Raw genomic sequence first — 24,828 nt, forward strand, 5'->3', positions numbered from 1 at the left:
TTTTGTTTTCATAAGTAATGCATTTTCTGCCTAGAAATCATGGAGGGAAAGACAGAATGAGGGTGTTGTGTTTTAAGAGAGACAGGTACATAGTGTGATAACTGCTTACCAGTCTTCTAACCAAGGGTGTTTTGGCCTTTGCCTCTATGTAGCAAGAATAACAGAAAGAGTATGTATGTAACACTCCTAGAAATTACAGTAGTTATCTGTTGTTACACACACAGCTATTGTACCAACTATCATACAAAATAAGAATCTAAAGATTCACCTCATCCACTCACATCATCCACTCAGATCCTCCACTAGAATCCAGCTGTATATGACAATGCAGAAAAACAGATAGTAAGTCACAGATGATTATGTGATGGGTTTTGTAAAATGACTGCTTCTTTTGCCTTGATCCTTTTAGGCAATAGGGTCTATGTAGTAAACCGATGTCCGGCACAGGTATATGTGTGGTACATGAAGAAAAGGTATTAATAATAAGTAGGGAATCAGTAGGCAAGAGTGAGGACATGGTGAAGGCAGACACAAGGTAAGTATGACTACTTCAGACTCTGTCGCGGATTCACTGCCTTTAAATAGCACAAAGACAGTTGGGAGAACTGAATTTAGTGAGGACTTGCTTTCCTGTCCACTGAGTGAGTTTGGGTTATATAGAGAAATGGCAGAATATTGAAAATATTTATAGGACTCTCTCAATGACTCTGTTCAACTTGTTCAAAGATAATACCAAAGGAAATTGCTATACTAAGATTTCAAGATAATGAATAGATAATATAACTGATTTTCAAGGGTACTGAGACACGCACTTTTGGTTGTTTCTTTGGAGCAGTAATTATAAAGTGGACTGTGCATGTCACAAGGGGAACCGGAATTGCCCTATACAAAAAAGGAATCCCAATGCTGCAGAACCACCACTCCCACCTCCTCCAAGCCTACCTACCATTGGAGCAGAGACGAGACGTAGAAAAGCACGACGGAAAGAGCTAGAGATGGAGCAGCAGAATGAGGCCCCTGAAGAGGATAACAGCCAGCAACCAGAGCAAGCTCCTGAGAAAGTAACTGTATCCAGTGACCATGAGGTAATCTTCCCTGGTCAGAAGATGTTGCTATGGTGTTGATCCTCTTCATATGAAGAGGATCCCAGCTTGCTACATGTTGTTTTATGTAGGGAATCTATGTTAACACTTAATACCCTTCATATCAAGGTGGGTATGCATTCATTCATTCATTCTGTTTTTGTATTTTTTTTTTTTTAAAAAAACAATGTCAGGAGCATCCTTTTGGGTACTTACCAGGTTTCAGTGCAGTGAATTGTATTTATCATCTGTTTTTACCATGTGACCCCCATATAAGTAACACTAAAGCACTGGAAATTGTTTCTACAGAGTTTTAAGCTCCCAGGGAAAAACCAGGGGTTGAGTTTTTTCCTAGTTTAAGAATACAGCTGAATATCGCCTCTGTCTTAAAGGAAATAGACAATCCAGAAGAAAAAGCAGAAGAGGAGAAAGAAGAGGTTGCAGATGACCAGGAGAGCCCAGCTCATAACAGGAGGGTGGGTACCTTCTAACATCTTTTTGTTCCTGCTGATTCCTGCTACCTATGGCATGTGAGCCCCTTCAGAATTTATATCATTTTATTTCTTCAGTAAGTTACTATACCATCACCTTTAGGTCACAGTTTGGGTTTTTTCTCTAAAGTAGATTTTATAAAAATGTTTATAAAAATGTTTATTTTTTACACAGACACACATATAGTTCTCTAGTGGCTATTATCTGTTGATGGTTTTAAGAGGTTTCTTACTGACAGTCTGGTTTAAAAAAAACTGTCTTGTTGAAACAAAGTATCTTTGTTTGAGCTAACTTAGTTATTTCCTACATTTGTGTGACTTGACATTTAAAAAACCAACAAAACCTGCAGTCATAATGGATTCAAAAGTTCTTCTTTATGGCTGCAATCAGTCATGTTTATTTATGTCCTTGAGAAGCTGTTGAAGAAAATCTACTTGATTTTTTTTTAACTATGAAAATGCAGAGAAAAATTCGTTTTGATGGCTATTTTTCTTTTGTATTAAAAAGTTTCAAAATGGCTGACCTATTTTGAAATAAATGTCTATCAGTTTGCATTAATAATACTTGTGAAAAACTGTTGTCTTCTGGTAGAGGCTTCCTTCTATGTTAATGTCTTTTCTTTCTAGACCCGGGAAGATAGGAAGGTTGAAGCCATCATGCATGCTTTTGAAAACTTAGAGAAAAGAAAGAAGCGGCGAGATCAGCCTTTGGAACAAAGCAGTTCTGATGTAGAGATTGCTGCCACCACCTCAGAGACTCCTTTGGGAGAGGAGACAAAAACTGAAGCCCCTGAACCTGAAGTTAGCAACCCTGCTTCAAATATTGCCATCACAAGCAACCCACAGAGTGTTGGAGTGAACACCCGGAGGTCTTCCCAAGCAGGAGTAAGATGAAAAGACTCCAGGCCCTAGATAACTCTTACTAATATCAATTATCTATCTTTTGGAATGGCTAGAATCAGCGTTTTCAGCTTTGCCTTATTTTGCAGTAAATAAGCTGATTTGCTTATCACTTAGCTGATTTGTGGAATTCAGGGAAACAAAATTTGAATAACTAGATACTCTTAGACTAGAATGGAACTATCTACAGTTTCTGCCAGATAAATTGTTGGTGGTGAATTCATAAAGATCTTGTGGTTTCTCTTTGGCCATCTTTGTAGCATAGTTATGTACCTGACCTTTCATAGGATCTCAGAGTAACTCTTCTTTTTCCTATCTTTACCACAAATTCTAAGCCTTAAGCTAAAACCTCAGTATCTGAGGGAAAAACAGGAGGATTTACCTTCCCTGCTAAGAACCTAAAATTTGGTGGCTACTTTCAGCTGACTTTTGACCAATTTTATAAATATTTTTTGGAAAAAGAAGTAACAGACATCTTCCTGTAGCCTTTCTGGCTGGTTTAAATGTATAAATTTTGTAAGGATTACATTTGAAATTAATGTTTGTTAATGCTCACTTTTTTCACCAGTGAACATTCAGAGTGCTTAAAGTGAATAGGAAGCTGGATAAAATATTTGCTGACATTTCTAGTAAGCAGTTAACTTTGCTGTTATTATAGGATATTGCTGCAGAAAAACCAGTCCCCAAACCACCTCCAGCAAAGCCTTCTCGGCCCCGACCGAAGAGTCGAATTTCTCGGTACCGGACCAGTTCAGCCCAAAGATTAAAGCGTCAAAAGCAGGCCATTGCACAGCAGGCAGAGTTGTCACAAGCTGCCTTGGAAGAAGGGGGAAATAACAGCTCAGTAACTCCTACTGAAGCTGGAAATGTAGACAGTTCGGGAGAAAACAGGCAATTAACAGGGTCTGACCCAACCGTGGTATCAGTTACTGGATCCCATGTCAACCGTGCTGCATCTAAATACCCCAAAACCAAAAAGGTAAGTTACAAATCCATCTTCCTAAGTGTAGTCTGGCAAAAGCTGTTCCTTCGTAAAGTAAAAGGGTCTATAATCCTCAGGGGAGAAAAAGCAGTCTACGAATTATTAGATTTGAGATAAAATGCTTAGACACTGAGTCCATGCTGCTACCTTACTTTTGTTCCCATAATTTTTAAACAGAGCTTAAATTACTGATAGCTGAAATCATTCCTCCCATAATGATCATGGAGAGGGTGAGCCCTTGTGCTCTGATGATGCTGTTTTATCTACCTCTGTGCTAGTTTCTAGATGAGTATTGTCTTTGTGCTGCCTCTGGCCTTTACATCTGCAACATCATCAACTGATAGTCTCTTTTTTAACTTAGTATCTAGTTACAGAATGGTTGAATGACAAAGCTGAGAAGCAAGAATGTCCTGTTGAGTGCCCTTTACGTATCACCACGGACCCAACTGTACTGGCAACGACCCTGAACATGTTACCTGGTCTTATCCATTCCCCGTTAATTTGCACCACCCCCAAACACTACATTCGCTTTGGCTCACCCTTTATCCCTGAGAGGCGTCGAAGGCCACTTCTGCCTGATGGCACGTTCAGCTCCTGTAAAAAGGTATGTTTACGTGATTTCTTTTCCTTTTAACCTAGGATGCCTGTAATGGTGACATACCAAACACATTCTCTAGATAAGCACACTCTCCCCATATAATGAGTTAGTTGTTAAGCCACAAATATTGACGCATCAAGAGTCAGTGAGACTAAGGTGGGATGTATACTACATTTTGGTGCTCAGTTTGTCATAGCAAATTTGTCTTTGTGTTCACTGTTATCTTAGCAGTTGGTGACTGGGTAGAAAGGGGTGTTTTGTGTGTGCTCTTGTGATACTGGTTAACATGTCCATTTGTGATTATTCTGTAAGACTGGGCCCCAGGTACTCTAGAGCACTGTTGCACAAGTTAAAGAATGATCAAATTTTGTTTTGGATTAACTCAGTCACTATTATCATTTGATTGAGAGTAGAGGAAAAGTCCTGTCACAACTGACAGAATTCCTGTTCCTTGATCAAATGAGTGTTTATTCCCTAGTGATTATGGAACCTACTATAAAGTTTTCTGTCTCTCTCTTGCTGGTTTCTCTTCTGTAGTTATGTATTGCTTTTGGATCTAGTGGCAGTCATATTTGATGGTTGTTTATTTTTGGAATGCTTTCTTAATTCCCAGAAGCCCTGCCTATTTTCCAAAGGTGTCTCAAGGACAGGTCACACCCTCAGATCTATAATGTCATTTTCATGTTTCTAGAAGTATAGGACACCCTTTCATTTGGTACCTTTGAGGTAGAGTCTGTTCCCTGGAACACCCTTTTCTCTTATCCTCAGATCTGGATTCAGGCTGCCTTCCTCAGTGTCTGCCATTGCCCTCCTCCACTGGCATCACGTACATGAGGATGCTGCATATAGATTATTTGATGTGATGAAGTCTCCAACTCCAGGCAGGTCTTCCCTGACTCCTCAAACTTAAAGCTTTTCTCTTTTCCCAAAGAGCAGATACTATTTCTTGGGGGAGGGGCATAAAAGATGAACCCAAGTGTTGGGGGATATGGAGGGGAGGAGGGCAGCAGGGATCTGCACACAAAGCAAAGGCGCTACCACTGAATGAGCAACATACACTGAAGAAAGTCTTTTTCCTAATCTTAATCTAAGTGTTTGAGTCACTTACTGATTTATTTAGGGGAAATTCCCAAGTAGAACAGCTCCTAAAGAGAAATTTGATCATGAGATCTTTGCCAAAAGGGTTTGTGGGTAATGGAGTAGCATAACTTTTAGGTGTCAGAAAAGAAAACAGTGACATCTTTAAAAAGAAAATAAGAAATTTACTAAAGGAAATGAAGGTTAGGTCTCTGGGAATCCTTTATTCTATACCAAGTTATTTATCATGGATCTTATAAATTATCTGAGAAGGAAAAAAAATTTTGCCATTTAATGACCATTATTGATTAACCTTGGCTTCTCTGGTGACTCGGTGGTAAAGAATCTGCCTGCTTTGCAGGAGACATGAGTCAGGAAGATCCCCTGGAGAAGAAATGGCAACCCACTCCAAATATTCTTGCCTAGGAAATCCCATGAGCAGAGGAGCCTGGCGGGCTGCAGTCCATGGGGTCGCAAAAGAGTCGGACACGACTTAGCGACTAAACAGCAATAACAATGATTAACCTTATTCTGTAATAATTGGCGGATTTCATTAACTCTGGTATGGCATGTAAAACTAATCTTACCATTACTTTTAGCTCAGTCCCTCATTAAGGGTAATAGCCCAGAATCTACGTTTTCAGAGTAGTATCAAACAATTAGAGAAGCTGTCTTTAGTTTAGAGGAACAAGCCAAGAGATGGCTTAATATATATATGAAATAAACTTCTTCCTTTTGTTCTGTCTTTGGATGGACATAGTACTAGACTTCTAGGATGTTAACTGTTGAAGTGTCTTATCAAGTCAGATAATAGATTTTCTTTCTTTAATCCTTTAAGAAGGATTAATAATTATTAATACAGAATAATAAAGAAGTCTAAATTGTAAATAGTACGGACTACCTTCTTGAAATGCTGCCTTTATCATTCTGATGCTAGGTTGTAATCTTTCTATTCCCATCTTACTTTTTTCCAAGTAGCAGAGTTCTGTGAAAATCAAAAACGTGTAGAAATATGACTTCAAATATGATAGAAAATATATTTCTTAGAATTCTTTTTACCTGGTTATGGTTTCAGACTTTCATCTGTATCTCATCTTTGTGTCTCTCCACTGGCAACAGTTAGAAATCCCATTTAATTCATATTCATATTACAGTCTCTGCATGTATCTGACCATCCTTAGTCTTGTTTTATACAGGCTCTGCTCAGACTTTTATCTATTTGTGTCATATTAGTCTTTAAGAAGAGTTCAGGCTATGCATGTTGACACGTAGCCAAGTATCTTACTTAAGTTGAGTCTTTGAAAATTGTTTAAATCACAAGTTTAATATTTGCTGTTAATGTATCAAGATTATATTGCAAAACAAGAATATAACTTTTTATGGGACAAAATTAATGAAATTGGGTCCTGTGTAGAAATTGAACTCAGGTTTATCCTAGATGGAGACTTTTTTAGGCTGGTTAGAAAATACTCACATGGTGTAGAACCTAAGAAGATTTCCATAATAAAATTGTAATAAATTTCTAAAAATCACTCAGAAAAGAATATAGTTAGATAGATGAGAACAACCGTCCTCCATGGGGTTAGTTAAAACAGCATGTATTCCTAGTAGACTTACTCTATCATATCTGATTAAAGGAGGTATAAAGCCTTCATAAGTTTAAGAGTGTAAAGTTGCATGTGTATATTTGCATCGAAATTTTTAGAGTATTTGGCAGAATGTTTTATGATGTGTCTGTAGTTTCTAAGTTAAATCAATTCACAGCTCTTAACTAGCATGTTATAGTGTGTCTTGTTGAATTTTACTTGTTATTTTGAAATGGAAGCATTTATGAGTGGCTAACAAGCCTTTCAGTAGTATCTCTCCTTGTTCTCTCTAAATCTCTGAACTCACCTTCTAGGCATAATATGTGTGGGGCATTCGGTCTCCCATTTAGACTGAAAATGAAACACTGTGCTTTGCGTTGATATTTTATTGTGTGCACTGGAGTGATATTAATCTGTATACTCTGTACATAGCCTGAAATTCATTTGAGCTAGTTCTCACTGAACAGTGTGTGCCCAGTACTGTGCTACAAGCTTTCTTCACATGCACTGTCTCACTTAGTATTCATGATAACCCTGTGAGCTTGGGATCATTGGGTTCAATTTACAGATCAGAAGCTTCGGCTCAGAAGTGAAAGTAACTTGCCCAAAGTTAAGCATCTAGGAAGACGTGCAGCCAAGTTTCAATCCAGGTCTTTGGACTCTAAAACCCAAATTAATTCTTTCCCTTTCCCCATCATAATGATACTCTTTAAAACATTTCTATTGCCCATCTCTGAGCTTCCTAAAAATCTCTTCAATACAGAGTTCCAGAGAAGGAAGAAATGTTCTTTTGACCTTAATAACTGTAGCTAGAACTTGGGGAGAAGGGTCTAAAGTTAATTTATTATCCATACGAGTGATTCGAACTTGTTAGATACAAATAACTGTTGGTGTTCCTTCATTATGGGCCCTAAAATACTGTGTAGACATACAGTAGGGCCAGGAGGAAAGAGTTGATCAAGTTGCTGTGTTCGACCATAAGCTAACCAGAGCAGCATCTTATTCCTTAGAATGCCCCTGTCCTGGTTTCTATTTCCCATTTTGTAGTCATCAGATGCAGAGAATTCTTTTATGGGTGCACCTATTTGACACTGGAAATACATGAAATTAACTTACCTTGGAGAAAAGCATAGTGACCCCACATGAGTCCTGTCATCTGCTCTGATAAGAAAAACTTGTAGTAAGGTATCTATATAACAAAAAATTTTCACTCATTTTCAGTCTCCTGAGCCTAATTTTTCCCATCTATACAAGAAATGCTTTGGACAGGGTGACCTCTGAGGTCTCTTCTATGTAGGGAGTTATAGTTCTGACAGATCGTCTTCACATCAGTATTCTGTATGTGGGAGAGTAAGTTCATTCTTGGTCTTATTTTGGCTTCAGAGACTTGATCAAATCCTAATATGATGTGATTCAGTTGATGTTACCTCTCTTTTTTAGATATTCACTCTCTATCTCTTCATGTTTATACTTTTGCTTTTATTTGGCAGACCACAATGCCATTTACATGATGTAAATGTTTTCTTGGCTTCCTCACATTATTTCCTAAGTTCCTATTAGAATTGCTATCTTTGGTAAAGAGAATATTTACTTACCTGTAATATTGGTTCTCTAAAGGTGTAAGTTACAATCACCTTTACTCTTCCTATTTGGGATATGGTCTGACTCAGAAATTGATGTTTATCAAAATTCGATCTGTCTTGTGTCAGGGCAGGAGAGCCACAGAGTGGTGAGCAACCTACAACTGTGTGAGTGTATCTTAAGAGAACATAATTACAGGTAAGAAATTTTCTCTCTTCCATAGGTTGCATAATCTTACTATCCTTATCTCTGTAGGCTTCCTTTCTGAACAAAGTTTGTTTCCATCATTTTAGGCTCCAGTATTCAGTACAAAAAAAATGTGACTGATTAGAGAGCTCTTTTTGACTTTTTTCCCTTCTTGATTTCTGCAGAAGGATTCTGGTAATGATTTGCATTATTCATGCATAATTTAACCAAACTACTTAACAAGGAGGGAAAACTCACAGGATATTGAGAGTAGTCTTTTTGGAAGCATTTTGGCACTTGTAGTAAAGAGCTATTTATTCTCATCCAGAGTTTTCCTGTGAAACTTTTCTATTATTTCTTCAGATATCCCCAGCACAAGACAGACAACTCTTAAGAGATCTATGTTCTTTTTACACACTTACTTTATGTCCTAGCTTTATTCTGTGTGATCGGAGTCTCTTATATAAACGCTAAGATTTCTTCCTTCTCTTTTCTCATTTATTCCATTCTAAGCAGTATGAAGAGTTAAATAGTAATCATTTTTATTGTTTTTTTTTTTTTTAAGTGGGACTTCATTATGTGTAATCCAGGCTTTCTCAGTTATGCTCCATAGAAGGAATTGATGGGGCAGTATCCTAAAATGCTGAAACACAAGACAAAAAATATTTTTGACTGTGGACCTGAATGAATGTGTTGTATTAATATCTGTCACCAGTTGATATTTAGTGACCCAGTTGATGCATTTAAAATAAATAGGTGAGCCAAATAGTTTTAAATGATTGTTGATAATTCCCTGGTTCTTTTCCCATTATAGCGATGGATAAAGCAAGCCTTGGAAGAAGGGATGACCCAAACATCATCTGTACCCCAAGAGACTAGAACTCAGCACCTATACCAAAGTAATGAGAACAGTAATTCTTCTAGTATCTGCAAAGACAATGCAGGTGCGTATGGCAAACCTTTCTGAATACATAAGCAATGATTACTTTGGGTCTACATTAAAAATTTCACTGAATACTTTAAAAAGTATGATACAAAAAAAAAAATAGCATTGTTCTCTAAATAGTTACTTTACATCTGTCTTTACAGAGGAAGAGAGAGATCTCAAGTCAGGGATCAGTATTCCCAGGACGGCAAAGAAGGAACTAGACAGTGTACAGATAACAGCAGAAATGGTTTTTAAAAAGGTTAGATATATTTAAAGTAGTAAGTTTAGGAGCTCTGTATCCGTATTTATAAGAGGGGAAATAAGAAAAGATGTGGGGCACTATTCAGGAAAGAATCAAAATTGTAGGTGATTGAGTGGGGTGGGATTTGTTGAAGGGGCACGGGGTGAGTAAAGTAAATGAGAAATTATTATGAATTGGTTGTTTTCAAAAGAGCTTGCACAATTAGTGTAAATTTTTTAAAAGACATGACCTTGAATCTAATTTAAAGTCCTCATATGAATTTTTAAACTGGAGGGTCATGAAAAGTCATCTGGTCCGTTGGTTTTGCTGTAACTCTTGCAGGGGTCTTGATTGCAATTGAAAGCACAGGTGCATGAACTTGATACCAACTTATTTGGGGATAGTCTATTACCAAGTTTCTCTTGGCCAGTAGTATTTTAATTGAAAAGTTCTGTGTGATTTCTGTTTCTTTATCTCTAAATCAATTTTGTGAATATTATGCAATCAAAACAAAATACCAAAATAAATACAGTGCTAAAAGTCATGCAAGTCTGTATCTAACATAGTAATATTTCAAATTTTCATAGAAATCTCTTGTTCATTGCCTAAGTAAATATAAACTTGAACTAAATAAAGAGATATGTACTAGTAATATCTGATTTATACTAAAACTTAGTGTAAGATTATATTTGGAAAAAATAGGCTGCTAAAAATAGGTTTTTTTCAAGTTATTGATTTAGTTTATTTTTCTATCCCTAGACTGGATTATACCTTATAAGTTATCACATATATAACCTCAATATAATAAAATCCCAGTGTAGAACATCTGGAAGATAAATGATACTATATATTTAAAATACTTTATTCTCTTCACCAGTAATTAGGAAGATTTACTCGAACCAGGTTAATATAACAGATTTTCGTCAATTTTATCAATTTTTTGGCAGCTTTTACAGTACAGTGAGACCATAACAATTGGAATCTTCGGTCTAGAACACATACATATGTATGTGTAGTCTGTGTGTTGTGTATGTTTGTATTTGAGATTGGGAAAGGGAGGCTGTATTAGCAATTCCATGTCTTGACTGGCAAAGATTCATAAGGAAAGTGCCTTCATTATTATGTGCCCTAGTTGGAATGGAGTTAAGACTGTTAGTCACCAACCTTTATTAAAGTTCTCTTGTCTCTAGCATCGAGAAAGATTCAAAGGATACACCTTGCCCTTAAGCAACAACATAAACTGGAAAATATTTAATTGAAACCAAGCAGTACTCAAATGAGCATCTTGGTATATTGCTACTAGTGTAAATCCTGAGGAGTTATTTTTATTTGTTGCTTTGCTTTCTTTGGTTTTGGGGTTTTTTTATTTTGTTTTTCTCATCTCAAAAAGACCAAGGAGATATTAATCAAGAAAGGGAGACAGATTGATACAATGGATAGACTCCAACAGACCTGAATTTAAAGATCATCTCTACCCTTTACTGGTGCTTACTTCCCTATAGCTCAGATGGTAAAGAACTGCCTGCAGTGCAGGAGACCAGGGTTCTATCCCTGAGTCGGGAAGATCCTCTGGAAAAGGGAACGGCGATCCACTCCAGTATTCTTGCCTGGAGAATCCCATGGACAGAGAAGCCTAGTGGGCTACAGTCTGTGGGGTCGTAGAGTTGGACGTGACTGAGCAACTAACACACACACACCCTTTACTAACTCAAGCAGGTTGTAAAATATCTCTGAGGCTCATCTGTGAAACGGGTATAGTAATATCTGCCTTGTAGAGCTAATATGAGATTAATGTACATAAAGTACAGTATCGTACCCTCAATAGGAATTATTATTGTCATTATTATACACAGATTTCTTGTTGAACATTTATGGAAAATTTACAGAAATTAATCATATACTAGGATACATTAAGTTCTTTAAAGCTAAAGTTGTGTAGAAATAAACAGTATTAACTCTGCAGGCAAGGGCAAGTATAATGTTCATTATTTGTAAATGATGTGGATATATACCTAGGAGTCTAAATAATTGGAAAAAATAAACTGCTGGATATATAAAAATGCATAGCATTTATTTACCAAGAAAATAAATGAAGAAAAATTTGCATTGCTGAGCTCAACAAAATGAAGAAACTGCCTATGAATAATGGTGGAGACATGTAGAACAAAGCAAATCTGAGGAAAATTTTTTAAGTCTTGAGGAAATAGAGGGAACTTCCATATTCCTTAATGGAAAGAGGATATATAATGAGTGGGGTTTTTTTTTTTTCTTGTCTTCATACAGTTTCCATCAAGCTAGTTTGTTTGGGGTATGATTAAATGATCTTGGAAGTTTATCATAAAAAATAAAGATGAAAGTAACTAAGAAAAATTGAAAAAGTAATGACGAAGAAGTACCTAGCAGTATAAAACTAGTTTCTAATGTGACGCTGCAAGTTGGTAATTAGATTAGTACAGATTCAATAATGGATATATACATGGAACAGAACAGCCAGAAACAGGCTTTATGTAAGTGAAAGATTCTGTAAATTATAATTTTTACTTACGTGGGAGATGGGAAAGAATTAGATATTTGCCAGAGTAAATTCTGTGTACATTCACTGTTTGGCTTTGTTTTCTTTTTTTAATTAAAGTTTCTATGTCTTTAGCGCTCTGAACTGATAGAGGACAAAGATAATGGGAGAAAGGATTTGCAAAAATGACAGGGAAGTAATATCTCTACTAGAAATTAGAGAAGATTTATCATGTGCATTTTTAAAAACCTAGTTGTAATTTTTCCAGCTACTTATTGTACAGAAGTAGTTGTGGACTAAAAGTAGAAGTAAACAGTGGACTTTTGCACAGTCTTAGTCATGAAGTGATTAATAATTGCCAATAATACAGAATAAAATGACCTGGGTTTCCATGAATAAAGAAATGGTAGAATTTGTAGTTTACCTTCTATTGCCTATACTTTTGATGAAATACTAGACAGTAGCATTAAAATTTTTACTGTTGATTTATCAAATTAACCTCCTAAAAACAGTACAGTACTACTTTTGAATTAGATTTCAGTCATCTGAATCTTGAATCTGTAAGAATATTTATTATTATGACCAAATAAAAGTTTTCCATGGAAGGTAAAGGAGGTTCAATACTTGAAATTTTATTCATAATTTATTAGCCAACCAAATGGAGGACGAGGGAGTAATAGCATAGTAAATGTGATTTTAATGATAACATACTGAATGATTTTCTTATTTTACATCTATCTGAAAACAGTTGCCAGGTATACTTCATGTTGAAAAATAGATTAAACCTTTTAAATGGGTTATCAGATTATCCCAGTATTACCATTCTTATTTAACAACATTTAGAATTGTTGTCCAAACTGATTATCAAAAAAAAAACAAAACTAAAAAACAATGAGGTAAAAGTTTTGGTAAAGAGGATGTATAGGTTATCATTGTATACAAATAATATGCTTACCTACTTAGAAAAGCCAAAAGAATTAACCGAAAAACTGGTAGAGGCCAATAGGGTAGCTAAATACAAAAATATGTAACATACTGAAAGATTTTCTTACATGTTAGCAATCACATTTAACTAATATATAAGGAGAAATACATCTAATTCACAGTAGTAATGGAAAATAGAGACCAGTGGAGAATAAACCAAATTTAGAAATGTGGCAAAAAAAAAAAAAAAAAAGAAATGTGGCAACTCTGTAATGAAGAAGTATAATATAAGGGATTCTCTGGTGGTCCAGTGGTTAGGACTCCACACTCTCATTGTCGAGGGCCTGGGTTCAACCCCATAAGCTGCCAAAATATTAATGATGATGAAGAGGAATATGAATGAGGGCATAAGTAGACAAAAGATCATGCCACAGTGCTCAGTGAGAATTCTCCACAGATTACTCATGAATTTAATACAGCCCCAGTCAGCCTTGGGAAGGGGAAGTATCAGCATAGTTGACAAATGATTTCTACAGTTCATTGACATGAAAAGTATACTGCTGCTGCTGCTGCTAAGTCGCTTCAGTTGTGTCCGACTCTGTGCGATCCAGAGACAGCAGCCCACCAGGCTCCACCATCCTTGGAATTCTCTAGGCAAGAACACTGGAGTGGATTGCCATTTCCTTCTCCAATGCATGAAAGTGAAAAGTGAAAGTGAAGTCGCTCAGTCATATCTGACTCTTAGCGACCCCATGGACTGCAGCTCACCAGGCTCCCCTGTCCATGGGATTTTCCAGGCAAGAGTACTGGAGTGGGGTGCCATTGCCTTCTCTGGAAAAGTATGCTAGAATAGGCAAAATAATTTGGAGAGCTTGAATAGAATAACTGGAATTGTCCAAACAATTTTACTAAAAGCGTACAGAATAATGTTCAGAACTAAACTCAGTATCTAGTAGGATAAATGTCATATTTCAAATCAGTATAGAAATATGATTATTCTATAATTACCAAATAATTTGGAAGAATATGCTAGCCATTTGCCCTGTGAAAAGGTTAGAACATTCTGAGTTAAATTTGAAAATTAAATATGGAGATAATGGGGAAATAGGTCATTTTTATAGTCTTGGGGTGGGGTGACAAAGACATGTCTGAGGCAGAAAATAAAGGAAATAGTTGATACATTTGACTAAATAAATACAAATATAAACTTTGTATAGCCAAAAACGACTTAATAAAATTAAAATATAATTGTTAACATTTTTTTATTGTAATGGAAATATTTTTATTATGAGTGAAGATAGCAGGTTGTTAATTCAATGTGATTTAGACATAGAATCAGTAAAGCCATGTCAAGAAAGAGATTGAGATGAAAATACCCCAGGACATTAGTAGTGCATTAATTTGTGAATATGATTTCAAGTTAAGTATGAGTTTCAATATGTGGATGTTTGTTTATATATCTTGGGAATTACATAAGTAAAGGTACAAAACAATAAAAGATAAATTTAACCAGGAGATTTGATAGCTGTGTATGGCAAAAAGAAGAAAAATGAAACTTTAAAAGAAAATTTTGTAAATATAGTATTGTTCATAGAAAAAAGTAGGCACATTACCACTGGCCTGCAAACTTCATAAGGACGAGTGCTAGGTCTCTTTCGTTTAATATATTATAATAAATACTCAAAAGATCTATTTTAAATGAGTAACCTGTAAGTTGATTTGGAGATGGGAGAGTTCATCTGAACTCCGTAACTTTTCTGCAATGAACTTTATAACTTACATAATTGCTTTTAGTAGTTACAGTGTTGGACCTAGCAGTATAGTGGTCTTTTTAAAAGATTTCGCTGTTGAAGACTCTTGAAATATATAAACTTAAATGTAAGTTACGAATCACACGTTTGTTTTGTTTATACCTAGGCACTTTTCAAAAGGAGAAAAGAAAAACATAGTATCTGGAACAGAAGGAAATTACAAATATACTTCTAATCTAGGAAAGTTTTTAATTTTTTCGATATCTGAAAGGAAAAATATGTATCTCCAGTATTTTTTGCTTTTATTTCTTCTGTTTCACCCTCTACTGCGCTAGTTTAGTGCTTCATAACTCTTTCTGTGTAACTACTCCATTAACTCCAAATAGTTTCTGAGTGTTCATTCTCATGCTGACCATTGCTACCAGGGGAATTGTTCTGAAGCATAGCCGTGCTGCTGTCCCAAAACTTCTCCTCAACGGCTTGGGAGGAAACCTAATCATTTAACCTAATGATTAAGAATGTAGATGGGAACCAGATTGCCTATTCCCTCTTTAAAATAGGAATGATAATACTAGTACTAGATTTATAGAGTTATTCAGATTAAACCTGCTAATTCACATGAAGCACATAGAATAACGCCTGGTATGTAATAAGCCCTTAAAAGCATAATTTTTTTTCTCCTTATGCATAGCAGTATGACCACCTCCGTTGAGGTTCTTAAATTTATATTAAACATGTTTTATGTATGTTTTCTTTTTCTTATGCTTTCATAAACCCTTTTAAAATAGAATATATTTTTAAAAGTAAAGTATATGATAACCATTTTCCCCCACATACCTAGTTCAGTGGTTTCCATGTAAGAGGTACTAAACAAATAGAGTAAACGAATAAAAATAGATATTTCCTTTGAGAAAGTGAGATAGGTGCATTGCCCTGAGTAGTCACTAAAATTTAAAGCATGTTAACTTTCTTTCAAAGTGGAACTAAGAAGTCCACCGGAGGAAGTAGGATATTCCAATCAGAAAAAGAGTACCAACCTAGTTTTTGAAAATGAGGTTTACATAGAAATGATTTCACACTTTGAAGCACTCTAAAACTAAGTACTCAGTAAGGATCAGGTAATCATGTGTAACTCACTCCTGCTGAAGCAGAAATATTAGGTAAAGAGCTTCTAAAGAATGGAAAAATAGATAAAAGCTTGAAACTGAGTTGGTGAACCAACAATTGAACAGAGAGTAATTTTAACACAGACACAGATTTGAGGGTTTTTTTAGAATGTGAAAAATATAAATTTATGTTTTCCACTACAAGAGATTAAATTAGCTCCAGGGATTAGTTATTTAAAGTGTCAGATTCATCTGATGAGTTTTTGGGAGGTTAGGGAGTTTTGAGAATCACTTTTAAGTGTGGCAGTTAAAGAACCTTTGGGCTTTTGGTTTGATTGCAGGAGATAACAGTGGGATGAGGCAAAAGTGGAGTTAGGAGCCATTGTGGGCTAGAGATTAATGGCTTCACTACGAGTATCCCTTTAGGCTGTAATTTCAAACCTCTCATCCAAGCTTTGTACTTCACAGACTTGTTGAGCCCATTAAAGAAATGGAAGTCTCGCTATCTGATGGAGCAGAATGTCACCAAGTTACTGAGGCCTCTTTCTCCAGTCACACCACCCCCTCCCAATCCAGGCTCAAAGAGCCCCCAGCTGACCACACCTGGCCCATCTCACCCAGAAGAGGAGTGTCGAAATGGATACAGCCTCATGTTCTCACCAGTCACATCTCTTACTACTGCTAGTCGCTGCAATACTCCTCTGCAATTTGAGGTGATTTGGGTTTGGTTGTTGGGAGTTCTGAATATGAAAATCATCATTTGCACCTCCTCATTTCAAATATAATACCATTCCAAATGTTTCTTTACCATGTTCTTTGCCCACCTTAGCAACAGAATGGGAAACCTCAGGGTCATTGTGACCTATTACCTGGTAGCCTCTCATCTTGGCAGTCTCTATACTTCCCCAAATAGGAAGAGTACTCCCACAAGTGATACTCATCTATCTTTTGCATGCGGTTCATGAACCTCCATACCTTTAGGTGGTAGTCTTGCTAGACCTTCATCTTTATCTTTACTGTGTGCCTTGGTGAAAATTGGCCTCTAGCTTCCTAGTAACCATTAAAATGACACCAGCCTGAGAGTGCAGATTATAGTGATTGGTTGTGCCTCCATTTCTTGGCCTTTAAATCAGTGAAGTGTCTTTGTTATTTTGCATTCTCTTTGTGGCCTCAGTAAACAGATTTAGAAAGCATTGAGGTATGGTTTATGGCAAGTTAGGATTTTCATTTCCAGGTTACTTTCCCTTCTTGTAATAACGTGTTAGAAATGAGAAGTAGAAAGAGGCTAGCAACATGCATTTATAAAAACCAGATTTATTGCTCACTCTCTGGTCACCTGTTTCAAAAAGTTAATTCTGAATTGCGTTAGTGTTCAAGTTTGAGTGATAGTAGGTTTATTGAATAGAATCCATGTGAGTGCATTTAAAAAAAAAATATTGCATGTTGCTTTGACTTCTAATTAAACAGACACTGTTCCTTCTCAGAAAAATTTGTTTTGATGACTAAACACAGCTTGCACTTCTCCAGATGTCTTGTTTGATAAAGGTGAATGTTCTAATCAGTGTCATCCTACCTGTTCAGTTTTTAAAAGAGGATGGGAATTAAAAAGACCTGAACCTTTAAATAGCTAACTCAGAAAGGTAACTAGCAACCTTGAAAATAAGAGGAAGCTATATTCTATGCCTAAACTACTTTTGGAGCAAACCTTTTTCTGAGAGGGGGGATAAAAAACCTTCCTGGTCATATTTGATTTCTAGGGAAGTTATCCTTTACCAAATTCCCTGTGATATTCTTTTAAGACAGATAGCAAAACATCTGATATGGGCCCTTACTAAGTTTACTTGGATCTAATTGCAGTTGACTTTTCATTTAGCAGCTGAAGTTTGAGGGTAAAATTTCATGAGAGGACATTCTCCCTGTCGGGCAGTAGATTATAGGAATAGAATTTCATAGTTTATTATATTATAATTAAAGGTAAAATTAGAAGGGGAGTTGCCTTCTAGAACAGACAGGTTTAGCACTCAGTGCATACCCTACCCCTTGTAGTGTTTTGGGTAACTATGAAACACTATGCAAATGTAAGGTGTTTTTTGTTTTTTTAAATCAGAGATCATTTTAGTGATGCATAGTCTAAGCATAATGTTAGAACACCAGGAAAGAAAGAAAATATTGTAGTATATTAAATAACTCATCCCTTCAAAAAGTTGAGTGCATGTTTTCACTATTTTAGTCTCATGATTTAACTAAGAAAATTTGGCCTGTTTCATCAGTGCAAAAAAAACCAGATTTCATCATCCTGGCTATCTTTATCACCATTTTAATTGCCATACACTTTCCTATATTCTAGTATGGGGAAGTAGGGAGCCTTATTTTCACCTAAGACTGTGCCACACAAATAGCAGAGAGAGATGGCACAAGTAAAGATCAGTTTGTTGGGGAAATAATATTTTTAAAAGGAAAGATAATCTTCCAGAAGAAAAGTGAGAAATGCTAAGAGGATGAGTTGAAAAGACATGTAATAAAAAAACAAGATCATGAGAGGGAAGCATCAAAAAAAGAGTAAAGCAGCATTGGGAGGGCAAGCTTAATGAACCCCTTCTTTCCACCAAAATAACCTTTCCCTTCCTGCCTTGAGAGCCATACCCCACTATCCATCCCACACATACAGCACCCTACCAAATGAAATTATTAACAGCCAGTAGCCCTGCTGAAGCAGCCTCATTTCCTCTGCCACAGAATTGTTCAGCCACCCAGGCCACAGCTATCTAGAGGCTACAACATTAGAAACCCTCCTCTTTCCTTGTCACGGCTACCACCATCATTCCCTGCTTTCCCTGCTTTTTCCCTCCATATCTTCCTATCCAAACTCACTGCCCAGTTACTATTGCACTCAGGAGTGCTGCTTCAGGCAGAAGCCCTAAGGATAAGCCCTTGTTCGGGACCAGAGGCTTGAAGGGTACACATCTGCCTTTTTTTTTTAAATCCTTTTCTCTCTGTTCCTCAAAGTACAGTGGATTATGTTATGAACCATCTAGCCTGTGAGCTGGAGAATCCATCAGTCATAACTCCTGCAACTGTCATTCAAGAGGAACTGACCATCTCCCTAGCCCTGGCAGCCCCCTGCATGCTAAGCAATTCCCCTGGGTAAATATGGCAGGCCTGAGTCACACAAGAGAATGAGAAAATGTGACGTTCAGAAGAGGGAGTGGGGTAAAGAAGAAAGGTGCCCTGAAGCATGAGGGATGAGTGATAGGATGCCTATCAATAACAAATACTACAGGTTACTAAAATCTCATCTAACATAGAAAGACATAATGTAACAGTATAAAATCTCACCAATTTAACTCCTGTTATCCGCTTGAGATGTTTACTTATAGCATGAAACATAACCAGTTTATCCTTAAATGCTTTCAGAGACACCAGGAAGCATTTTAACAAGTCATTCTGTCCATTGAGATGATTCTGCATTTAAACATTTCCCTTGTGCATTCTTATCCCTCTCCCTGCCCCACCCCCACCCCACCCCCCCAAATTTGTGGCTAACCATCTATGCTTGCTTTTGCTTTATTTTTTGTTTGTTTTGTTTTGCTTCTTTGAGTAGATGAATAACAAGATGCTTTTCCCTCCTCTAGAACATATCCTCCCCTGAGAGTTCCCCTGCGAATAGGCCCGAGTCCCTGTCACCCGAGGTAGTTATCACACCATCTCAATCACACTTGGAGGCTGTGAGTGAGTGGGCATGAGTGTGTTCCTGCGTGTGTGGGGAGGGCTTGGGGGATCCGAGTGAATGGGGTGATGGGCTGGAGGGTGGCCGATTGGTCACTGTAAGGTGAATGAAACTTCCCATGTGTGACTCTGGTTACTCAGAATTCTCAATGTAGATGGAGGAAAATGAAGTAGGTGTGTGTGTGTGTGGTGGGGTTCGTTTTTGTTGTTTTTGAGGGAGGGCGGTGGGTATGGCTGAAGAGTTCTTTTAAAGTAGAATAGAATCTAGAAGTCAAGTTTAAAGGAGCTGAAAATATGGGAACCTTGTTAAAGTCTGACAAAGTGTGTTTGTTAAATAAGGAAGGTTAAATCAACAGTTGGTAGGAGCTGTCTTTTGATATTTATTATCTTGGGCTTGATGAAGGAGCAGCTTATATTGAAAAAGTTAGGCAGTGATTTATGCTTTATTCTAGAATTAATCTGATAGCTCTGTTTAACTGGATGTTTTGAGCTTTGGTTGATAGATTAAGCATCTTCTTTAGAAAGGCAGAGTCATAACTCAGCTTAAATCAGCCCATGGCTTCTGTGACTCAGGTGTCCATTCTACAGTGGTTGGGGAAATGGTTGCTGTACAGATGGTATCTCTTAGAATATCAAATCTTACTGCTATGGAGATGTTAAATTCACATGTTAGTGCTAGAGTTTCTTAACTTGTTATAAGATTTCGACAAAGGTAGCAGTGATAACTCCATGAATCCACATGGAGCCTTACTCCTCTTGAAAAGAAAGTTACAGTCGCTCAGAAACTTTTAGAAATATAGAACTTTTATTCCCACACCCTTCCAGTAAAACATTAGTGCTAAACTCAGTGACAGGTGACCAAATTCTGAATTGGTAGGATTTTATAGATCAGTGTGAAACTAAAGATTGTATTCTAGTGTACTAGAGGTTTTCTGAGTGGTTTTTTTTTTAGTCTTATTTTGTAAGGAACATAGAGCTCTCTCTCCTCAGTTGCTAAAGATTCTAAGATAGAATAATTTGGAGGCTGACAATGGTGTATTATCTGGGTTTCTGATTCTATTCTTTCTAGAGAGTTAGCTATAGTGGACATAGTGGCAGAAAATCTTTGATGTCAGAAGGTAATGATGACCAAGTAGATGGGTTTATTTTTGGTATGTTCCAGCATTTCAGATACTCTGCAGTGATGGACATTAGTGGTCTTTTGGTATGTTGACATACATTAGAGGATGCAGAAAGAATTGAGTGGCCAGAAAGTTTATGAGAAACACACATACTTAATAGTGGAAGTGAGTGAAGAACTGGTTGGTTGATGTCTTCAACTAATACCATTCTCCTTCCCTGAACCAGTAACTTAAAGACTTGACTTTTCGTCTACTTTCTACTTTCTTTCACCTCTTCCCCTCCTTCCACCTTCCATCAATATTAGTTTAGAAATGAATAACACCAGAAGCCAGTTATCTTAAGACACCATTCTCATCTCTGTGGCTCCACGGGGCTCAGGTAAATCCCTGATTATACTGCCAGTCCCTGAATGTAGTGCAAGGTGACTCAGCAAACCTGATGAAAGGCTAAGCAGGCAAAATAGTCACATTTGGCCAATTATCTAATTCTGACTTTCCCAGTATTCTCATCCAAAGACTTTAAATCAATTTGGGAAAGGCCAGGATTCTTTGGTAATCTGGCATGTGTACACTGGTGCTACATGGGACCTTTACAGATGTTAATGGCTTTCTCTATTCTACTTTCGTCCCTCTTACCTTTCCTTATTCACCTGTGCCCCCTCACTTCCCTTCTTTTCTGCCCTTTGACTTTTTCCTTTCTCCCCTACCCCATGTCTCCGTTGGTTTTTATTCTTTCAGCTTTGTCACCGAAAAGACCTGGACTTGACAAAAGTAGGCTACCTTGACTCCAACACTAACAGCTGTGCTGACAGACCTTCCCTGATCAACTCGGGTCATTCTGACCTGTCTCCTCATCCCTCTGTCGGACCCACCTCTGAGACTGGTTTTACAAGCAGGAGTGGAGAAGGACATCAGACTCTTGGGAGAAACTCGGACCAGACATTTCGGACAGAGTTTAACTTGATGTATGCCTACTCCCCATTGAACGCTATGCCTCGAGCAGATGGATTGTATCGAGGGTCTCCTCTAGTAGGGGATAGAAAGCCTTTACATTTGGATGGGGGCTATTGTTCCCCTGCAGAAGGCTTTCCCAGCAGATATGAACATGGTTTTCTGAAAGACCTCTCTCGTGGATCCATGTCACCTGGTGGCGAAAGGACTTGTGAAGGAGTCCCATCTGCCCCCCAGAACCCACCACAGAGGAAAAAGGTAAGTATTTCACATTTTATAGACCCTTTTGAAGAACATTAACTGAATAATTCAATAAGTAGTCACTGAGTTACCACTGTGTTTTCAGCACTGTTCTCAGTGTGAGGAAAATGAAGATATAAGACACAGTCTCTTGGCATGTTCAGTGAAAGACTATATATTAATACAATTTGATGAGTGTTGTAAATATTAAGCAAATTTAAATGCTTCTCATGTATGTGCCATACAGTTGGCTAGGCGATTCAAAGGATAAAGCAATGAAAACGAATAATGCTACTTTACATTTTTTATGCTACTTTTCATGTTCTGGGCACCATTAGGCTCTTCTTATGCATTTATCCTCACAGTAGTCCTATAAGATGGGTAATTTCCCATTTTGCAAATGATGGAATTTAATACCAGTTGCATAACTTGCCCATGGTCACAGAGATAGTATATGGATGAGCTAGGACACTCCCCAGGTCTGCCTGATTCCAGATGGTATGCTCTTACTGCCACCATGCTGTATCGCCGCTTTGATTTCGCCCTAATGGAGCTTATAGCAAGTGAGACTGAGCTTAGATAATTATATTAATGATGAGAAAAAAGAACAACTTAATAGAGGAAACCTGGCCAAGTTGGATAGTGGAGGGTACTTGAGGACAAACCAGAGGTTCATAGCCAAGTTTGTGAGGAATAGCGTGAAAGGTGACAGGTCACTGATTTGGCTGACCTCAAATAGTAAGTAATCATTCAGTCAACATATTGAGGGGATGAAGATGCTACAGAACAGAGCAGAATGAGTAACTGTGACACTCCATTGAGCGGGCAGCAGGAATATGACATGATTGAGAAGTGAGGAGAACAGAGATAGGCAGGGCCAGGCCACAGAGATCTGGTTTGGGGCTTGTCTTGTAGGTGGTGCCTGTTCTAGAAATTACAAAGCCAAAAATCTGCTTTTTATGTCAGTGATTTTCAACTAGGTTTATTTGGGAATGGACGGGAGTATTTGAGCTGTCCAATCAACTTCCATTTACTGGTCAGATCTAGAGATGCTTAAATGTCCTCTGTCTGTGACAGTCTCACATAACTGCCAAGTGTCTATGGTATTCTTGTTCACATGTAGGCTGGTGGCTTTTTATCTTTGCATTGCAGTGAAATACATTACCAGAATTCTTACACTAACTCCTTTCCATGATTGTGTATAGAAACTGCATGCACAAAATTGTCTTCCTTTGTATTTTGGTTATATTTTATATTTGAACAGAAAATTGAGAGCCCTAAGTGATTAAAAGGAGGAGGAAACACTGGCAGATAATTTGTAATAAAATAGCATTGGGGACACTTCCCTAGCAGTCTAGTGGTTAAGACACTGAGCTTCCACTGCAGGGGGCTTGAGTTGGGTCCCCAGTCAGGAAACTAAGATCCTGCATGCTAGGAGGCATGGCCACCCTGCCCCCACCCCCCACCAAAAAAAAAAAAAAATTAGCATTAGGTTTAGAATACTGTTGCATGAGACTCACAGATTTAGAAAACAAACTCTGGTCGCTGCAGGGGAAGGGGGACAGTTAAGAGAGGTTGGGATCGACATGTCCACACTGCTATATTTAACAGGGATAACCAACAAGGTCAGACTGTATAGCACAGGGAACACTGCTCAGTGTTATGTGGCAGCCTGGATGGGAGGGGAGTTTGGGGGAGAATGGATACATGTATATGTATGGCTGAGTCACTCTGCTGTGCACCTGAAACTCTCACAGCATTGTAAATCAGCTATACTCCAATATAAAATAAAACATTTTTTAAAAAAAGATTACTCTTGCATGAACAGTATTGACTAGCAGGAACAAAAATGGTAACAAGTCTTTGGATTTCTGGTTTCATTTATTATGTGCAAAAATGAATGAAATCATGATCTGTTATTTCAGAAATATTGTTGAGCACCTGCTATCAGGCCAAGTTCTGTGCTGGACATTAAAGACAAAAAGCCAAACAAATTTGTTCTCTGCCCTTGTAGAACATAACAGTTTATAAGTATACAAGACACGGTGTTAGGTCGAAAGCCTGTGTAAGCACAGTGTGCTGTAACAGCCAAAAGGAGGTGTACTAGGTGGGGCAAGGAAGAGGGCTTTCAGTGTGGCAGTCAGGAAAGTATAAGGCACAGGAATGGCAAGTTGGGGAGAAGTTTCAGTGGCACAACTATAGGGATTTCTGGGGATTGAGGAAGAGACTTTCTCAAACTGCACAAACTCCCAGCTCTTCAGCTTCCCTTTTCATGTATTTTTGTTTGTTTTTGGCCATGCCACGCAGCATTTGGTATCTTAGTTCCCCATCCAGGGGTCGAACCTGTGCCCCTGCCTTGGAAGCACAGCGTCTTAACCACTGGACCACCAGGGAAGTCCCCCACCTTTCTCGGTGCTACCTTTGTTGCAGATAACTGTGATAGCACACTTCTGTTACATGGAACTGTGATCTCACAGGTTTTTCTGAAGGCAGAATAAAGGTTGAGGTCTACTGGTAAATGCCATTTTTCAAAAATGTCATCTCCTGGCATATTCTCTTTTTAAACCAGCTTCTCACTGATTTAAATATGTAGCCGTGCTCAGGTCTCTCTCACACCTGGAAAAAGTCACCTGTTGGTGCCTGCTTTGTTTGCCTGGCCTGCTAGCGGTTTCCTAGGGTTCCATGTTCTTTCCCCATTGCTGCTGCTGCTGCTGCTAAGTCGCTTCAGTCGTGTCCAACTCTGTGCGACCCCATAGATGGCAGCCCACCAAGCTTCCCCATCTATGGGATTTTCCAGGCAAGAGTGCTGGAGTAGGGTGCCATTGCTAGTGATCCACAAATGATG

At 37.7% G+C, this 24,828-nt stretch overlaps 1 protein-coding gene across 12 annotated transcripts in view; it reads left to right on the forward strand.

The window, feature by feature from the left end:
• The window catches only part of SETD5 (SET domain containing 5), a 79,217-nt gene that overhangs the window by 49,523 nt on the left and 4,866 nt on the right, over positions 1-24,828 (forward strand). For 8 of the 12 annotated variants that reach the window (XM_027523348.1, XM_027523342.1, XM_027523352.1 and 5 more), the window contains 9 exons: positions 836-1,085; positions 1,475-1,558; positions 2,201-2,458; positions 3,132-3,452; positions 3,817-4,059; positions 9,298-9,427; positions 16,414-16,658; positions 19,578-19,634; positions 21,531-22,001. In XM_027523348.1, the coding sequence (XP_027379149.1) occupies positions 836-1,085; positions 1,475-1,558; positions 2,201-2,458; positions 3,132-3,452; positions 3,817-4,059; positions 9,298-9,427; positions 16,414-16,658; positions 19,578-19,634; positions 21,531-22,001 (2,059 nt within the window). The remainder of the gene's footprint in view (positions 1-835; positions 1,086-1,474; positions 1,559-2,200; positions 2,459-3,131; positions 3,453-3,816; positions 4,060-9,297; positions 9,428-16,413; positions 16,659-19,577; positions 19,635-21,530; positions 22,002-24,828) is intronic. The other 4 variants (XM_027523351.1, XM_027523349.1, XM_027523346.1 and 1 more) reach the window with 1 other exon arrangement.

Source organism: Bos indicus x Bos taurus, chromosome 22, assembly GCF_003369695.1.
Source record: "Bos indicus x Bos taurus breed Angus x Brahman F1 hybrid chromosome 22, Bos_hybrid_MaternalHap_v2.0, whole genome shotgun sequence".
In the NCBI taxonomy this organism is placed as follows: domain Eukaryota; kingdom Metazoa; phylum Chordata; class Mammalia; order Artiodactyla; family Bovidae; genus Bos; species Bos indicus x Bos taurus.